Source organism: Pituophis catenifer, unplaced genomic scaffold, assembly GCF_029215685.1.
Source record: "Pituophis catenifer annectens isolate HBS135680 unplaced genomic scaffold, rPitCat1.0.hap2 SCAF_1, whole genome shotgun sequence".
In the NCBI taxonomy this organism is placed as follows: domain Eukaryota; kingdom Metazoa; phylum Chordata; class Lepidosauria; order Squamata; family Colubridae; genus Pituophis; species Pituophis catenifer.
In genome coordinates, this window is record NW_027256881.1 from 83,980,146 (window position 1) to 84,000,459 (window position 20,314).

Sequence of the window (20,314 nt, forward strand, 5' to 3'; positions counted from 1 at the left end):
ACTACCAATTTCTTTCCAAGTATTTGGTTCTAAAGTCCAAAATCTTTTGGGTCATATTAAACATTGAACACTGAACATGAGATATGGCCACTGAACATGAGATATTGAATCAGAATTCATTACCAATCTTTTCCCCAAAAGGTGGACTGCATGATTCCCAGGAGAGGAAATTTTTTAAGAGAAATGGGCTCAATTTGTATTTTTTATCCTGCATGCAGAATTGGTTTTCTTAAGGAGGCTTGCTTTGATTAAGAATTTTGCCTTAATCTAACATTGTTATACATAGATTATTTAAGAGTAATTATTTGTGTCATTTAATCTTTTATGATTATATCCATCTTTTTCAACAAAAGTACTTCTATAGGAACAATTACCTTAATTTGACCTTTCAAACATGGATCACTACATACAGACCGGACCATTTCGGTTTTATTCATTTGAATTCGGTTATCATCAATATTCAAGACTCCCTCGTGCCATGTCCCGATGTGGACATAATCATAACGGTTAGATTCTATTTGTTGCAGGTTCATGATGTCATATCTAGAGAACAGAAAGAAAAAAATGTCTAATTAAAAAAATTGCCCAAAGCATTAACATCTCATCTTCTCCTCCCTCAGTCAAAATAGAATAAACCCTTTCCTGCCCATACACAATTTAACATCGGTTTGGAAATTTAACCCTTTGGAAAATTTAACCCTTTGAAAAAAGAGCAAAGAAGAGCAACTTAGATGATTAGATGGAGACAAAAACATATGAAGGACGGTTCCAGGAATTGAGTATGGCCAATCTAGAGAAAAGAAGGACTATGGATGACATGACAGCAGTATTCCAATATTTGAGGGTCTGCCACAAAGAAGAGGGGCTCCACTTATTTTCCAAAGCATTAGAAGACAAGAAACAATGGATAGAAACCTGAAATTAAGGAGAAGCTTCCTAACAGTGAGGACAATTAACCAGTGGAACAGGTTGCCTTCAGAAGTTGTAGGTGTTTCATGACTGGAAATTTTTAAGAACAGACTGGACAGCCACCTATCTGAAATGGTATAGGATCTCCTGCTTGAGCAGGGAGTTGGATTAGATGACCTCTAAGATCCCTTCCAGCTCTATTCTGATTGATTGATCATCCATTATTCCAACCAAAGAGATTTCTGTAGCTCAGGATTGAAATATGGAGATCTTGGTGTTCTCTGAGCTTGGTTGTCTGCTTGCAGAGATTTCATTCCCTTCCCAACATCCATCCATCCTTCTTTTTATGTAAATGTAGTACCTAGAGGAAAATGTTTTGGCCACCATGCCCCTTGGTCTACTATACTCAATTTAAAGAAATGAAATCACTGGGCTGGGCCAGACAGGACAAAAGAAAAACTTGTCTATGTAAAACCGTCCAGCATTTCAGGGTGTGGTGTTATCAATATGGTTGATAATTAATTAATTAATTAATTAATTAATTAATTAAATTTCTATAGCCACCCAACTCAACCGAGTGACTCGGGATGACTTACAATTCTATGGTATCCAATGGTACATCATGGCCTTGGGCCAGAGATGCTGTCCACATTTTGTCCCAATGTCTGAAAGTTGTGTGGGTCTAGATGGGACAGATCAGATTTAAACTGAACCCAAGCAAGACTAAGCTACTGTATATCATGGATCTTTCTCATATCCTGAAAAAAACAGGTTTGTGACTCAGCATGTAGTCCTCAATGAAACTACAGCTACATGGGGAGAAGTATGCAGTGGGATACCTCAAAGTTCTGTCTTGGGCCCAGTGCTCTTCATCATCTTCATACAAGTAATCCTTGATTTATGGCCACAATTCAGCCCAACATTTCTAATGCTAAGCAAAATAATTGTTAAGTGAGTTTTGCTCCATTTTTCAATCTCTCTCCACTGTTGTTAAGTGAATCACTGCAACAGTTAAATTAGCAACAGTTGTTAAGTGAATCGGGCTTCCGCATTGACTTTGCTTGTCAGAAGGTCACAAAAGAGGATCACATGACCCCAGGACATTGAAACCACCATAATATGAATCAGTTGCCAAGCATCCAAAGTTTGATAGGGCTGCTGCACTAGTCATAAGTGTGAAAAACGGTGATAAGCCACTTTTTTCAATACCGTTATAACTTTCAATGATCACTAAATGAATGGTTGTAAGTCGAGGATTACCTTAAATGAACTTGATAAGGAGATTGAAGGAGAACTCATCAAATCTGCAGGCAACACCAAGCTGGGAGGAATTGCTAACACTTTGAAAGATAGACTCAAAATTCAGAAGGATCTTGACAGACTTGAGCACTGAGCCCTATCCAACAAGATGCAATTCACTGGGGTGGAAAGTAATATCCTACACTTAGGCAGGAAAAACAAAATGCATGAGTATATAATAGGTGAAAGCTGGTTCAACAGTAGTTAACTGTGAGAGGATCTAAGTGTATTACTGGACCACCATTTAAGTACCATCCAGTAATGTGCTTTAGCTGCCAAAAAAGCCAATGCAGTCTTAGGTTGCATCAACAGAGGGATAACATCAAAATCATGAGAAGTGATACTATCACTCTATATCACACTAGTGAGGCTACACTTGAAATACCGCATCCAGTTCTGATCCTGAGCAAAGTGCTCCTCTGGATATGTTCTATTTAGTAGCCACTCAAAGAGTCCAGGAATTTGCATATCTGAGCATTACAACCGTAATTTTAATCAGATACAAAAAAGGATGCAAGATTCTTTTATTATAACCAATTTCAATAAAAATTAGTTTTAGTTTTTCTGTGGTCAGAAATTCCTGGTCAGATTGATCTGGTAGGCCTTTCATATAATAATGGTTGGCTTGTATGTAATATATTCCCTTTATCAGTACTTGAAATGAGAATCCTATTCTATATCAGAGATAGATTTTGAGAGCACATTTAACATTTGTGGAATTACTGGGTATGCATACTGAAAAATGTGCTAATTCACTCCTCTTGGGGCAATCAAAGATTTCTTGTTATAAAATGCCAAGTGAAAAGCAAATGAAAAAATGCTTTATGAGAATTAATTAACAACCTGGAGATGTGAATAAATAAAATATGGTGATGTATTAAAAAGAGTAAAAAATGTAAAGTAAGTATGTGTTGTCTTCTGGGTAAATTATATAAATTATAAGACAAATTATACAGACTGATTTCTATAAGCAAGAAAATAATAGCAAGGCAAAACCAGTTATCTATTAATCTGTGGGATGTCTGTGAACTTCGTTTTTGGCAAGGAACTGCTTCATTCTAAATAGGTCAATTCTTATTGAAAGGTAGTTTAGAATTGTATATCTAATTTATAGGAAAGTAGATACTTATGAGGTAATGTTGGCAAGAAAGCTGCATTTTAAAGGCCTTCACATTATTGACTGATCCAAACAAACCATGGATTGATCTCCTCCTCCTCCTCCTCCTCCTCCTCCTCCTCCTCCTCCTCCTCCTCCTCCTCCTCCTCCTCCTCCTCCTCCTCCTCCTTCTTCTTCTTCTTCTTCTTCTTCTTCTTCTTCTTCTTCTTCTTCTTCCTCCTCTTCCTCCTCTTCCTCTTCCTCCTCCCCCCTTCTTCCTCTTTTCAAGCTGCTGACTGTAATACCAGAACTGAATTAAAAATTTACTCACTGGTGGGATTCAAATTTTTTTACTACCGGTTCTGTGACTTGGTGGGCATGGCATGGCTTGGTAGGCCTGGCAGGGGAAGGATACTGTAAAATCTCCATTCCCTCCCCACTCCAGGGGAAGGTTACTGCAAAATCCCCATTTCTTCCCGATTAGCTGGGACTCGGGAGGCAGAGAATAAATGGGGGCGGGGCCAGTCAGAGGTGGTATTTACTGGTTCTCCGAACCATTCAAAATTTCCACTACAGGTTCTCCAGAACTGATCAGAAGCTGCTGAATACCACCTCAGACTCTACTGATCCTTGAATGTTTTCATCTGCATCTGTCTGATGAACTTTCATAGGACTGGAGGAGATGCTACTCCCTTTTGCTATTGACATGTAGGAGAAGTCCATTTTTGTTTCAATCTTCAAGGATAGAAGAGACAGACACAGTTCTTCAGTAACAACAGCTCTTTAATAGTAGACCAGTACAACCCAACAACTTGCTTGTCTGGCAGTGTCCTCTTTTATAGAGGGCTGCCAGACAGCTTAGCCAATGAGATTCAAGTATTTTCCCACCTATTTGGAGGGCCTGAGTGAAGCCTGCAGCTCACTTCCTTATTACCTTATATGGTATATAACAATTGGGACTAAAAAATTAAACATAAAAACAAACAAACATCCATAATAATAACGGGGGCATGGCTTTAATAAATAAAGTTTCAAAAGGAAAGGACCACAATGAAACTTGAGGCTTGAAGCATGAGTCAAAGAGCCCTCTTCAGGGGTGGGCTGATGGGGGTTTGCAAGGATTCGGGAGAAACTCTAGCTAAGATTCTGTGCAGTTCAGAGAACCTCCAAATCCCACTCCTGGCTGTCCCTGCCCACCCCTCCCGCCCCTCCCAGGAGTCCCCACGCAGCCCATTTTGGATGCAGGTAAGTGTAGGGCGTGCATGGAGGCTTGGGGAGGATGAAAAAATGGGCCTACCAGAAGTTTGGGAAGGCCTCCAGAGGGCCTCCAGAGCCTGGGGAGGCTGTTTTCGCCCTCCCAGAGGCTCGAGGAAAGCCTCCGGAGCCCAGGAAGGGCAAAAACACCGCCACTACCATAGTGCAGGAGGCCGACTAGGCCACGCCCACCATGGCCACGCCCACCCAGCAACCGGGCAGAGAACCCCTTGCTAAAATGTTTGAAGCCCACCTCTGGCCCTCTTGTCTCTTGATGTCCATTGCCAGGGTGTGTTTGCACAAGCGCAACCAAGACAGCCTCCCTGCTTTTGCAGGCTGTCAGGAAGTATTCCCTGCTTAAAGACCTGCCTTACAAAAGATTTCTGGAGCTAACTCGCACTTCTGCTGCTTATCAGACAGAACAAGACTTATGCAAAAGTACGAAGTGACAAGATGTTGAAACTAATGGAGCAGAATAGAAAAGAGAGAGAGAAGGAATCACTAGCAAGTCTAGACAGACAAGCAGGCATTTGAGAGATAGAGATGAGAAAAAAAAATGTTGTGGGTGGCAGACAGAGAAGTGTTTTGATTAAAATTCAGAATGAGGAGAAAACTGCAACCAGAAGCTGTGATTTTTATTTTCTGTTTTTTGGGACTAGAAATTGTAAGAGGAGAAGGACAGATCTGGGGCTGCAGCATGCCTGATGATAGCAAAGAGATAAGAGAAAGCCTACTTCTTGGCTGCCATCTACTGGTCCTCAAGATTGTAGCAGTCCAGATCCATTGCAAGTAGTCCTCACTTACTGACTGCCTTGTGCAGCGACTGTCACTGTTTGATGTTACAACAGTGAAGAAGCTTTTTGGATGAGAAGTGAAATGTTTTCAAGAAAAAACCCCAAGAAAGACCAGTTGCCTCTTGAAAAGCACCTTTGGGAAGTCCTGTTTAATACATTTAGAAATATTTAAAGGTGAAATTTAGAATAAAATAACAGAGTTAGAAGGGACCTTGGAGGTCTTCTAGTCCAACCCCCTGCCCAGGCAGAAACCCTACACACTTCAGACAAATGGTTATCCAACATCTTCTTAAAAATTTCCAGTGTTGGAGCAGTCACAACCTCTGCAGGCAAGTTGTTCCACTGATTAATTGTTCTAACTGTCACGAAATTTCTCCTTAGTTCTAAGTTGCTTCTCTCCTTGATTAGTTTCCACCCATTGCTTCTTGTTCTGCCCTCAGGTGCTTTGGAGAATAGTTTGACTCCCTCTTCTTTGGGGGACCCCCTGAGATACTGGAACACTGCTATCATGTCTCCCCTAGTCCTTCTTTTCATTAGGCTAGACATACCCAGTTCCTGCAACCATTCTTCATATGTATTAGCCTCCAGTCCTCTAATCATCTTTGTAGCTCTTCTCTGCACTCTTTCTAGAGTCTCCACATCTTTTTTACATTGTGGCGACCAAAACTGAATGCAATATTCCAAGTGTGGCCTTACCAAGGCATTATAAAGTGGTATTAACACTTCACGTGATCTTGATTCTATCCCTATCTATTTAACTTAATTTTTCAACTACAGTAAGTATAGTATGTATGCTTGTGTGACAGATAGTGAGAAATCGTGACTTGAAGGCAAAGAGAGAGAAAACAAGTTTCCTCCCCAACAACCCCTCCCTGCCAAAGGAAGTAGGACAAACAAAAGTTTAATCATTGGAACAGCCTTTGAAAATATTTTGTTCCTTTCTGTTGTTTACCAATTGCTATTTTTTTAATGCATGTGCCAACAAAAGATAGTTATCAAAAAAACATCTTGGAAGAAGGTCATGGCAAAATCTTTTGTATTGTTGCCAAGAAAACAAGATGGACATGGGTATGAAGTCACCAGTAGTTCAGCTCAGCTCAAGGAGACTTTACCTTTAGGTCACCCAAATCATTTAATGACGTGCTTTCCTAATGAGCAAAGTGTCCCTCTGGATCTGTTCCATGTAGTAGCCACTCAAAGATTACAGGAATTTACACACCTGAGCATTACAAAATTAATTTTAACCAGATTACAGTGGATTATTAATGACAACCTTTTGTGGAGTTGTGTGAAGAAGTGATTCAGAGATATATATTTTTTAAATTCAGAGATGATCTGGTTGAATTACCTTTCAAACTGAATTTTTCATCAGATCTCCAAATTAATTTTATGCACTAAATTAAACTACTGCTTCCCAACTCAAGTACTTTTGAGCTGAATCAAGCATTTGAACCGAATCAGTTCAATCTGCCGATTCTCTTCAACATAGTAACTCAATTTGTGGAAATGAATCAATATTTGAATCAAATTCACACAACTCATAAAATCGATTGTTCAAATCAAATCTTAGACAATTCATATACTCCTAATAGTTTTATATCTTGTTCAGGAATAAGATTTAATAGGTTGCACAGTTCTTAGCTGCACATATTGTTGTTCACATCCAAGACAACTGGTTTTTGCTGATTTCTCATCTTTAAGCAATTCCTCTGTGCCATATCCCTATGAGTTCTGGAGGAAAAAATTACCATAAAGTAGCTTTTCATGCCAAACCAACAGACAGTCTTCCCTACCAGTTGCACGCAGGTGTCTAATTACATCCAGGGAAGGTCCAAAGCCAGAGCAGAGTTCCTAAGAACCTGAGTGTTTACCTCCCTCCTTGAGGATTGATTGGAACCACTCACTTAGGTAGAAGTGGAAACATCATAAAACATCACAAAACATACCCCAAACTCCCAGAACCCAGATAGCCTAGAACAGGAGGCAGGGGTGAGTTCTATTTACCTTTACTATCAGTTTGCAATGGGAGCGTGCAAGCTTCTGCACATTACTACCGGTTCTAAAGAACCAGACAGAACCGGGAGCAACCCATCACTGATGGGGGGGGGGGGGTCTCCAAACTTTTCAGACTGAGGGCCATAATGGACATTTTGCGAACATTGTAAAATCAGTTTTATAAATGAGCAAATAAAATTTAATTGAACGAATTATATCTTATATTTTGCTCAATGATTCACAACAACAACAAAAAGAAATGTGATGATTACAAAGAAACAACGTGTTGGCCACTGGCCCCTCCAGCAGCTGAATCAGATGAGGAGGAGGAGGCATGGGAGTCAGGGTCAGCATCAAGGCAACCTGAGAACTCTGAGAGGAAAGAGGGAATAAAGCTGTCAGAGAGAGAGAGAGACAGAGGCGGAACCTGGGCCGTCCATCAGCCCTCAGATGGAGAGTCAATAGCCCCCAGGTCTGGAGGTGGCTGATGAGGAAGAGGAAGAACAGCTGGGTCCAGTGCCTGACACATGGATACGCAGAAGGCAGAGAAGAGAGCAGTGGAAAGCAGTGGGCCGATCCTTGGGATGGAACAGCCACCACTCCTAGCGAAGCCCCACCCTAGCTCTGTGGATAAAAGGCCAGGGGAGGAGATGAATAGATGTGGCAGACAACTATTCAGCTCTGCCGGACAGACTTGTTAGTCTGCGGTGAGAGAGAAACTTTTTGCTGGGGCTGCTGGTGCTACTAATAAAGGAATAATCTTATTTCACTACAGAGGGTTTGTCGTGTTTGGGGAGCTGGGTCAGAACAGAATGCTGTGCTGGTACAGACAAATGATATAAGAAAAATGTCAAACATTAGCAAATGGGGCATAAAACATAAAAACAAAGAGAAGCTCAGCTGGATCAGGCCAATGCCCAACCAGTCCAGATCACTTCTCCCACCCACTCCCCAGGTTTCCTTTTCCTTGTCTGGTTGGGAAGAGCTGGCGGGCCGATTGAAGCCTTCTGGAGGGCTGGATGTAGCCCATGGGCAGTGATTTGGAGATCCCTGGCCTAGAAGGATGCCATGGTTGAGGGTTATGAATACTGTTGATAGTGTCAAACATTGTTCCTTCAGGATTATTGCAAGTAGTTGCTTTGCAATACTGTCAAGCCACTTTATTTATTCAATGCCACATACAGAATTATTTCAAATTCTGTATGTGACATCTCAGTAGCTTTATTTAATAAGAAGGTGTAGATACAGTATTTTATTAAGAAAGATTAATAATACAAGAGAGGGGGGGAGAGGGAGAGAGACAGAGACCAAATTTTAAACTGCAGTGAAAAGTTCAGACCTTGATATATATTAGTGCTGATGTGGTAGGCAGAGTATTACAGACCCTACTTCCATAGTCTAATATTGATCCACTTCAGCAAATTAAATGCTCCACTTGTAACCCAGGATAATTAATTCTGCTGATGCTCCTATAAAAACACCAGCAGACTCAGCGGAGCTTCACTCATGCCTCATCTTTCTCCTTCAAGCAAAAACAAAACAAAACAAAACACCCATGAATTAAGTCTTTGATTCTACTGGCACAAAGATGCTATGTTTGAAATATTTCTTTATTATAAAGTATCAAAGTGGTACTAGAAGTATTCACTTACATTGAATACTAGATAGTAGAAAGAGTAGATAACCAAAACGTGGAGTGCAACTATTAGGCATAACAAAAGACCGAATGAAGGTCTAAAAATGACAAAATGCTGGAGCAAATGGGAAGTTCTGAACTTGCCACTGATAAAATTATATTTAGGAAGAGTATTCTGGTGTAATGCATGTTATATTAATGGGGACTCAGAGAAGCATCTTGACAGAAGTTGTTAAGCTATGAGCAGATAAATAGAAGAGAATATTTTCCTAAAGGTGCTTTTTCGAAAGGCACCTGGACTTTGCTTTTCCTATTCAGGTGACCCTAAGGGCACAGGTATACCTCCAAGTATGGCCTCAATTCAATTCAATTCAATTCAAATCTTTATTGTCAGTGCACAACATATGTGCAATGAGATTGGTTGAGCTCCCTCAGTGCACCTCCCCCAACACAATACAACTCACAGTGAAGACAGAAAATCCCTAACCCAATAAATCATATTAACAAAACAACCAGCCCTATTGTACCAGTGTGAACATGTTACACATTATGACTCTCAGAAAGAATGCTAATGACTGGATGACTGCAAGGAATATAAATCCTTCCATCATCTCCCATTCAGTCAGAAGTGAATAAGCTTCTTGGATGAGAAGCGAAAAGTCTTCAAGGAAAAACAAAGTCCAGGTGCCTTTTGAAAAAACACCTTTGGGACAACCATGACTTGGATGACTGAGAATCTCTATAGACATTGAGTATGTTCCTGTAGGGATCTTGGCTATAGACTACAGTCAGGTCCAGAAATATTGGGACATCGACACAATTCTAGCATCTTTGGCTCTATACACCACCACAATGGAGTTGGAATGAAACAAACACAATGTGCGTTAACTGCAGACTGTCAGCTTTAATTTGAGAGTATGTACATCCAACTCAGGTGAACAGTGTAGGACTTACAGCAGTTTGCATATGTGCCTCCCACTTGTTAAGGGACCAAAAGTAATGGGACAGAATAATAATCATAAATCAAACTTTCCCTTCTTAATACTTGGTTGCAAATCCTTTGCAGTCAATCACAGCCTGAAGTCTGGAACGCATAAACATCACCAGACACTGGGTTTCATCCCTGGTGATGCTCTGCCAGGCCTCTACTGCAACTGTCTTCAGTTCCTGCTTGTTCTTGAGGCATTTTCCCTTCAGTTTTGTCTTCAGCAAGTGAAATGCATGCTCAATGGGATTCAGATCAGGTGATTGACTTGGCCATTGCATAACATTCCACTTCTGTCCCTTCAAAAAGTAAGTGTAGGACTTACAACAGTTTGTATATGTGCCTCCCACTTGTTAAGGGATCAAAAGTAATGGGACAATTGGCTTCTCAGCTGTTCCATGGCCAGGTGTGTGATATTCCCTCATTACCCCAATTACAATGTGCAGATAAAAGGCCCAGAATTCATTGCAAGTGTGCTATTTGCATTTGGAATCTGTTGCTGTCAACTCTCAAGATGAGATCCAAAGAGCTGTCACTATCAGTGAAGCAAGCCATCATTAGGCTGAAGAAACAAAACAAACCCATCAGAGAGATAGCAAGAACATTAGGCATGGCCAAAACAACTGTTTGAAACATTCTCAAAAAGAAGGAATGCACCAGTGAGCTCAGCAACACCAAAAGACCTGGGAGACCATGGAAAACAAATGTGGTGGATGACTGAAGAATTCTTTCCCTGGTGAAGAAAACACCCTTCACAACAGTTGGCCAGATCAAGAACACTCTCCAGGAGTTAGGTGTATGTGTGTCAAAGTCAACAATCAAGAGAAGACTTCACCAGAGTGAATACAGAGGGTTCACCACAAGATGTAAACCATTGGTGAGCCTCAAAAATAGGAAGGCCAAATTAGAGTTTGCCAAACAACATCTAACAAAGCCTTCACAGTTCTGGAACAAGATCCTATGGACAGATGAGACTAAGATCAACTTGTACTAGAGTGATGGGAAGAGAAGAGTATGGAGAAGGAAAGAAACTGTTCATGATCCTAAGCATACCACCTCATCAGTGAAGCATGGTGGTGGTAGTGTCATGGTGTGGGCATGTATGGCTGCCAATGGAACTGGTTCTCTTGTATTTATTGATGATGTGACTGCTGACAAAAGCAGCAGGATGAATTCTGAAGTGTTTTGGGCAATATTATCTGCTCACATTCAGCCAAATGCTGCAGAACTCATTGGACAGCACTTCACAGTGCAGATGGACAATGACCCAAAGCATACTGCAAAAGCAACCAAAGAGTTTTTGAAGGGACAGAAGTGGAATGTTATGCAATGGCCAAGTCAATCACCTGATCTGAATCCCATTGAGCATGCATTTCACTTGCTGAAGACAAAACTGAAGGGAAAATGCCTCAAGAACAAGCAGGAACTGAAGACAGTTGCAGTAGAGGCCTGGCAGAGCATCACCAGGGATGAAACCCAGTGTCTGGTGATGTTTATGCGTTCCAGACTTCAGGCTGTGATTGACTGCAAAGGATTTGCAACCAAGTATTAAGAAGGGAAAGTTTGATTTATGATTATTATTCTGTCCCATTACTTTTGGTCCCTTAACAAGTGGGAGGCACATATGCAAACTGCTGTAAGTCCTACACTGTTCACCTGAGTTGGATGTACATACCCTCAAATTAAAGCTGACAGTCTGCAGTTAACGCACATTGTGTTTGTTTCATTCCAACTCCATTGTGGTGGTGTATAGAGCCAAAGATGTTAGAATTGTGTCGATGTCCCAATATTTCTGGACCTTACTGTATTTCAAGATCAAGACAAGCACCCCTAAACTGAGGTAAGAAGCAAACAGGCATCCAATCTCATTATTTTAGAATGAGTGAAAGATGAACAACTCAACCAGAGAAGATTCCAGCAACTAAATTCTTCATTAAATGAATATTCAGGGTCATCTTTAAAAACAGTCTAACCTATCACACACGACAGTGAACCTTCCCATCTGCTTACAGCTGCAACTGGGGAATTAATCAAAAGTGATAAAAGGTATTCAAAGTAACCAAGACCACCTAGGATTCCAAAAATGACATGGCTGGAGCAAGAAGCAACTTTGGCCTGTGGACCTTTGATTTCAAGGAAAGTGCAATACAAGAAGTATTACAACTTACTCCATCCATTCCAGTCACCTTTTGGAGTTTCGTTTTCTTTTAAACCAGGAGCGTTTAAACAAAATGTTTGGACTTGAAAACCATTAGGCTACAATACATCTGGCCTATGTCATCAACTGTGACTCAATTTTTCATTGTATGTAATTAAAGAATTCAAAGCATTTCTTTTAAAGGATTTTGAATAAAGGCTAATGTAGTCTCCCTAAAACTCTTTCTGTCCTTCCTTCTTTTCACTGTCCCACCAAAATGGGACAGCACAAAATATACACATTTTCCCTGTCTGGAGACAAGGCAAGATAGTGCTCCGGTCATACCATGGACAGAAGTAAACAGGCCTGCCAATTTAATTCAGGTTCGGTATTGGTGATTGGAGCAGCAAGCAGGTTTGAGGGGGAATATAAACATGTCAGATGCCTAGGAATCTTAATAATAATAGCAATAGCACTTATATTTATATACTGCTTCATGGTGCTTTACAGCCCTCTCTAAGCAGTTTTCAGTCTCAGCATATTGCCCCCAACAATCTGGGTCCTCATTTTACTGACCTTGGAAGGGTGGAAGGCAGAGTCAACTTTGAGTCTGGTGAGATTCGAACTGCCAAACTGCAGACAGCCAGCAGTCAGCAGAAGTAGCCTGCAGTACTGCATTCTAACCACTGCATCACCATGGCTCTAATAACTGCTGACTTGGGACTTTTTCCAAGCCAAAATACAAAGCACCGACTTTTCAAGTTCCTCATAGATTGGGGACCTGGACATTTAAAAAAACTAGTCACTCCTATATGAATCTAGCAGGTGATAACATCTTCAGAAGATGTTTTCTCTGAATGTCCCTGATGTGAAAGCAGGCTGTTATCAGGGACAAAAATATGTTTATTTGATGACAGCTTTGGCATGTTTGGTAACTAACTTAAATCAAATCTCTTTGCTCATGCTTTCAGTAAAAAGTTATACTGTATACACTAGCTCCATTTATCATCTGGGATTTTATTAATTATATCTAAAAGATCACTGAGGGCTCCTTTTGCTATTTGATAGTCCATTCAGATTTGGAGATAAAAGAAGATAACTCTGCTAGCTTCTTTGTGATTTTTTCCTCCTTAATTTGAAATATACATATGGTTTGCTTTAATAAGAATGAAAAGAATGGATGAATGAAGCAAATGACTTCATAGACACAACCAAGCCAATCCACCTCTGTACTTCACTGATATTAGTGAACTAGTATAGCTCCACTGTCCCATTTTCCTTCTGAAAGGACACATCAGGCCTTGTAAGACCATCTTGAGTTGAGTCTTGTTGTGATAAAGCAGAGAATAAACCCTTATTGTCCACAAAGTATACTTGTTACAGATCTTCTTTACTAATTTTAATGATCATCCTGGAATGTTCTTGTATATACTACAAATAGTATCTAGCAGTGGTGAAATTCAAATTTTTTTACTACTGGTTCTGTGGGCATGGCTTGGTGGGCACGGCTTGGTGGGTGTGGCAGGGGAAGGATACTGCAAAATCCCCATTCCTTCCCCACTTCTGGGGGAAGGATATTGCAAAATCTCCATTCCCACTCCACTCTGGGACCGGCCAGAAGCGGTATCTTTTTATTCTTGATGAATGTATTTTATCCTCCTTATGTACACTGAGAGCATATACACCTAAGACAAATTCCTTGTGTGTCCAATCACACTTGGCCAATAAAGAATTCTATTCTATTCTATTCTATTCTATTCTATTCTATTCTATTCTATTCTATTCTATTCTATTCTATTCTATTCTAGTCTAGTCTAGTCTAGTCTAGTCTAGTCTAGTCTAGTCTAGTCTAGTCTAGCCTAGACTAGACTAGCCTAGACTAGCCTAGACTAGCCTAGACTAGACATTTATGTTTGGACTTCAGATGTATAAATAATGATGATCTTATAGTACCTTCCAGGAGCATCTCCATTTTCATCAATCCGTACTTCTTCTCCTGAGACTCCAGTGAATGATGAATTGAGGATAGACTCCAAAAGCTTACTTCCATCAATTGGCTTCATAGCATCGCAGAGTCCAACGTGTCCCGGGCAAAGGGCATGATGCATATTTTGTAAGCCATGAGCCATAGCATAGATTGCATTGATAACAAATCCCATTTTACTGTCTTGGACATAGTTTTCTTCTAAGCTTTCATTGCCTGTAATCAGAAGACAAAGTATTATTTCTAAATTGAAAATGAAAGGAACTCTTTTCAGAATGTTCTTCTGCAGTGAAATCAGTATTTTTAGACAGCCAGTAGCTTAAGAAAAAATTTTTAAAAGACCAAACATTGCTTCAAATACCCCCACCACAAAACCACCAATTTTTAATCCTCATTTTATAACTGATCTTCAACATCTCTCACCAGTGGCTATCCTATTGTTCAGCAGCATTTGAAATATGACAAGTTTCCTTTCTCTGCTCTAAAATGATATGGGACATTTTGGTATTTTCCAAAATAGTTCTGGAGGCTGTTGCATAGTATCAAAATTTATAGGTGTGATGCACCAGTAAAAATGATACATTTATTTATTTTACATTTTGAATATTGAGAACATTAGTCAATGTCTTCCTAACACTGGCAGAGATTTAATCTTTCTAAAATCATGCACAGTGTAGCTTGTAGTGATGAAGGTGGTGGTTTTATTGATTTGCGGTATGACTTTTGTTGATTTTTCCCCCCGAAGAAATTCTGGCTAGAAAATAAAAGCAACAATAGGAGAAGTGGTATTGTAAAACATGGATGATCTTGACAGATAAGGACTCTTTTCTCTGAGTTGCTTAAAGGCACCATACTAATAAATAGTAAAATATTAAAGTACAATTAAAACAGAAACACCCAATGCCCAGTCTGCCACTCTAAGAAAAAGAGCTCATCTACTCATATCATTTAATGGAAAATCCACAAAGCAGAAGGAATTTCAAAGGTTCAAGATAGGACTATTATATCTGGGATGCAAAAAAACTGAATCATCATGAGATAGCAATAAAGCATCAGCATTTTCTGTACTTGTCACTGTCATCTAATGCAGTGGTCCCCAACCTTTTTATCGCCGCGGCCCGCTGAGCGCGCGCAGGGGTGGGGGCACGGCCCAGGAGCTTTTGCGCACGGCCCATTGCGCACGGCCCAGGAGCCTTTGCGCTGCAGCGTTCATGTCCCCCGGCCGCTGCGTGGCCCGGTGCCAGGTACTCCACGGCCCAGCACCGGTCCGCGGACCGGGGGTTGGGGACCACTGATCTAATGGATATCTGTATTTTTGAAACACAGATATGGCATCTGGCACAATCGGCAATTTGGGAAGTAATTTTAGAGGTGAAGCATTATTAACAAACCCAAAGGAAGTTTTCCAAAAGGCAACTGGACTTTCTTGGTTTTTCCCTTAAGAACATTTTGCTTCTCATCCAAGAAGCTTCTTCAGTTCTATTTCTTGGATGAGAAGTGAAATGCGTTCAAGGAAAAAACCAAGAAAGTCCAGTTGCCTTTTGGAAAACTACCTTTGGGACAACCATGACCTAGATCCGTGATGGCGAACCTATGGCACGCGTGCCACAGGTGGCACGCGGAGCCATATCTGTGGGCATGCCAGCGTTGCCCTAGCTCAGCTCCAGCGCACATGCGCATGCAGGCCAGCTGATTTTTGGGCCTTCCGGGCCCACCGGAAGTCAGGAAATGGGCCGTTTCTGGCCTCCAGAGGGCCTCTGGGGGGGGGGTGTTGGGGAAGGGTTTTTGCCCTTCCCAGGCTCCTAGAAAGCCTCTGGAGCCTGGGGAGGTGAAAAACGGGCTTTCCGGTCCCACTGTGCCATCGCGTGCCAATAGCAGGGAGAGCGCGGGGGGGGTCACATGCACGGTGGGGTGGGGTGCACTGAATTATGGGTGTGGGCACATGCACGTGCGACACCCCTGCGCTCCCCCCGCTTTTGGCACGCTATGGCAAAAAGGTTAGCCATCACTGACCTAGATGATTAAGAATCTCCATAGCTATTAACAAAATGTGCTATTTTTGAATGAACCAGAAAATATCCATTGGTAGCTGGTAAGTGTGAAGAGCTTCTGATGATATTATCAAAATGTGGGCAGGCTAGCACAGGTCAAGATCATCTAAAAAGTATTTCATGGTCAGGGTTATTTCATCTCCATATGATTATGTGGATTAAGAGATGAGTAGCCAAGCCCATACTCTTGAAATTTGTCATCAACTGGTTAAATTTTGGTTAGGGTCTATAGATTTTGGGATTTCCTTTCACCATGAACCAAATGCCCCAGTTGAGTATATATCTTACATCGTACTACTGCAGAAGAAGGCCTGTTTGCTGTCTGCACTAGATGAGACGCAAAACTCTTGGCAAACTCTCTCCATTTATGGTCCAAAGAAGGAATAGCATTTCAAACCTTAAAACATGCCTTAAGAAAACTGTGGCTGTGTTTTGGAGGTTGATATTTTGACCGTTCGTCCCTTCAAAAATCAATCATGAAAGCTTAATTAAGCATTTCAGCATTCATAACTGTGCCTGGATTATCTTGATCTGATCTTTCTATGAGAAACCAGCTTGCAATGAAGCACTATAGTATGGTTCATTTGTCATTTTTGCAATTCAGAAAGCGGTGGTTCTCCAGTGATCCACATTGACTCTAGAATAGTACTGACTTCCTTATACTGTGCTGCAAAGGTGAGATCAGATGCTGCTATGTCTGAGCATATCGCTTGGGCATTTCCCATGCAAGTAACATATTTGTTCTTGTCAGAAGGATGCTTAAGTGGGAAATTATATCTAAATGATGCATTACTCATGAATGTGGAATTTGCATAGCAGGCGTAATGAGCCTGCCACCATATGATTGCTTCATAGAAGAACATATCCCATATAAAGTGACTGCATATAAAACACATTTTAAGGGGAAAATGTATCAAGCATCCCTAGCACAAGAAAGTAAATTCACATGACTAAAAAGCCAACAAGAATCACAGAAAAGGTGTTCAACTACGACAGATCCACTTGATTTCAAAATATTATCAGATCTATCAAAGATATATTTGTCCTAGTCCTAGACTTTTATTATTAACCCAGTCCTTTATTATTAATACAATTCCTATTGTGGGCTAAGAAACAGTAGAATAAGTGTCTTTCTTGTGAAACAACAAGTTGTTTTCAAAAGATTCATGAACATTCCACACCTTAACATATTGAATCCCAAACTATGATTCAGATTCCTTTGAGTGCATCAAGAAACAGAATTCATTAAACAAGAGAAGGATTATTCTGACCAGATTTTGCAATAAGAATTAGCTGACTTTCTAGTGCAAACTTACAGTATAAAATACTGGGATTGCACACCAAACAATTTCTTACCTCTTAAGGTAAAGGTAAAGGTTCCCCTCGCATATATGTGCTAGTCGTTCCCAACTCTAGGGGGTGGTGCTCATCTCCGTTTCAAAGCCAAAAAGCCAGCGCTTTTCGCTGTGTCCGTGGTCATGTGGCCAGCATGACTAAACACCAAAGGCGCACAGAACACTGTTACCTTCCCACCAAAGGTGGTCCCTATTTTTCTACTTGCATTTTTTACGTGTTTTCGAACTGCTAGGTTGGCAAAAGCTGGGACAGGTAACAGGAGTTCACCCTGTTATACGGCACTAGGGATTCAAACCGCTGAACTGCTGACCTTTCGATTGTCAAGCTCAGCTCTTAGCCACTGAGCCACCACGTCCCCTTACCTCTTCTTTAAGAAATATATCCAGATTTGAAGATACAACCCTTAGCACTCCTAATAGCTTTGATAGGCAGAACATTTAAAGATGTAATAAAACATAATGCTTGGGTATTTAGGTCAATGTGAAAGGGCCCAAAATGTCCCTTAAAATGTCACTTCATTTGTGACAAAGCAAAATTTTAACGAGGGGGGAAAAATCTGAATTTTATTGTGGCCAATGCCCATCATTTCTCCCTATAATTGTTTCCCTGATGCTCCATTGTTTCCCATTATCATTCTTATTTCCAGTCCAATTTGTAACATACCCACTGATGGCGATGCTTTCTAGCCATCTGGATCAGTTCCTCTCTTTAAGAAAAAAAAAAAGAAAGAGAGAACTAATTTTTAAAAAGAAGGAATAAGAACAGCAGTGACATGATCATAGTAAGATCATTGTAGCGTTTTAGCAATAATTCATTTCCTGATGCCAGCCAAGTTTTAACAGATACATGTTTAGACAAGTGAACTAACTATTTGGAATTAACCAGGAAGGGGGAAGAAAAGGAGATTGGGAGCTAGTGATTGGCATAGATTGATGCCAAATTCTTAAACCTATATTGAAGTTGCAATAAACACAGTTTGCTACATTTTGAGAAATTATTATACAAGAGATTGAAAATTAATTAATTGACATATTCATAATCAATCAGAAACATTAAAAATCTATCCAGAGCTGAGGTGACAATCAGTTCCACCTCACATACTCCGGTATCTTGGAATGTTTGTCTCCTGTAAAAGTATTTAGCAAAAAGCTGTCCTTCCACCAGCAAACTTGGTTTTATTTTGCTACCTGTCCAACATGGAATAAAACAAGCTGACCGTCATTCAACACTAAACAGCTCAGAAATTACTGTACTTTTCAGTTTTTCATTACTAAAAGGGATTCTGCAAGGTGATCAAACCAGTCATTCCTAGAGGAGATCAACCCTGACTGCTCTTTAGAAGGCCAGATCCTGAAGATGAAACTCAAATACTTTGGTCATCTAATGAGAAGGAAGGACTCACTGGAGAAGACCCTAATGCTGGGAAAGATTGAGGGCAAAAGAAGAAGGGGACGACAGAGAATGAAATGGCTGGATGGAGTCACTGAAGCAGTAGGCGTGATCTTAAATGGACTCCAGAGGATGGTAGAGGACAGGAAGGCCTGGAGGAACGTTGTCCATGGGGTCGCAATGGGTCAGACACGACTTCGCAACTAACAAGAACAACAACAAGAAGGGATTCGGGTAACTCACATTCCATTCACCAAGGGGGAAATCTGTATAGTCTCTATCCATTTATTTATTTATTCAACCATCTTGATATTGTCTTTCTTTTTCTTCTCAGGGTCAGAGTTTGAAATTAGGGAAAGTAGAACATTCAGCTTCCATATTCCTTCAGCTGACAATAACACTGATGTTTTAAACTTTAGACAAGGTTAACATTACAACGACACCCTAGCAATTTCATTTCATTTCCAAGGGATTATATCAGAAGCATTAAATGATCAGTCCTCAGCTGATGAGGTTACGACAAAGTGATGGAAGGAAAAGTAAAGAGTAGGTTTATTAAGTGACATGCAGGAATTATCCTAAACAAATTTATCTCGTTCTTGAGGTTATACTGAGGAAACAGCTGAGGCTGATTCAGGAATAGATCAGCAAAAAGGCAGGTATTTCTCTTTCCCATAGGCATAACTAGGCAACCAATGAATCATACTGTAGAGAAAACTCTTACTTATTACTTAGAATTTCATCACATTTGGTATCATTATATTAAATATGCAACAGTGACCTTCCCATCTCCCCTCTGTGCAGAACTGGATCATTATGAAAGGTCAACATAAATGGAAATCCCCTAAATCTATTCCTTTCTCTCCTCTCCTCTAATGAAATCCAACACTTGTAGCATTTCAAATCTCCACACTGCAGGCAGTTCACAAAAGAAAAGAACTCTCAATTTTAAGTACAGCGTGCACTGGACAAGTTTTAGGAAGGGAATTACTGGGGCCATCATCCTAATCCAGTTTGGAGCATCATACATTTATTTGGAGTGGTAGAAGGACGACCTAAATGGGTATCTAATACTCACAATTTGTATTTGGACCTTTAGGGTAAAACTGACTTTCCCTTAATGTCAACCCTCCTATCTAAACCAGACAAGAAACACAACTAGATGAACTAATTATACTTTATACAGTACATTGACAGAATCTTGAAAGTCTGAAGGTACAAACTTCCTGTTGCCAGTTTTAACTGCTTGATCCATTAGGATGTGTCAGTAGTGAAATGTAAATTTGTTGCTACCGGTTCTGTGGGCGTGGCTTGGTGGGCGTGGCTTGGTGGGGGTCATGTGACTGGGTGGGTGTGGCCAACTTTTTTTTTTTTACTTTTTAAAAGCATTTTTTAAATGCTTCACCCAAACTGGTATTTAAAAAATGCT

The 20,314-nt window shown here is 40.5% G+C and overlaps 1 protein-coding gene across 2 annotated transcripts in view; it reads right to left on the minus strand.

Moving 5' to 3' along the window:
• GRM1 (glutamate metabotropic receptor 1) overlaps window positions 1–20,314 on the minus strand; it is a 209,108-nt gene that overhangs the window by 38,299 nt on the left and 150,495 nt on the right. For both annotated transcript variants that reach the window (XM_070952047.1, XM_070952053.1), the window contains exons 4-5: window positions 14,059–14,305; window positions 375–543 (exon numbers count right to left, since the gene is read on the minus strand). In XM_070952047.1, the coding sequence (XP_070808148.1) occupies window positions 375–543; window positions 14,059–14,305 (416 nt within the window). The remainder of the gene's footprint in view (window positions 1–374; window positions 544–14,058; window positions 14,306–20,314) is intronic.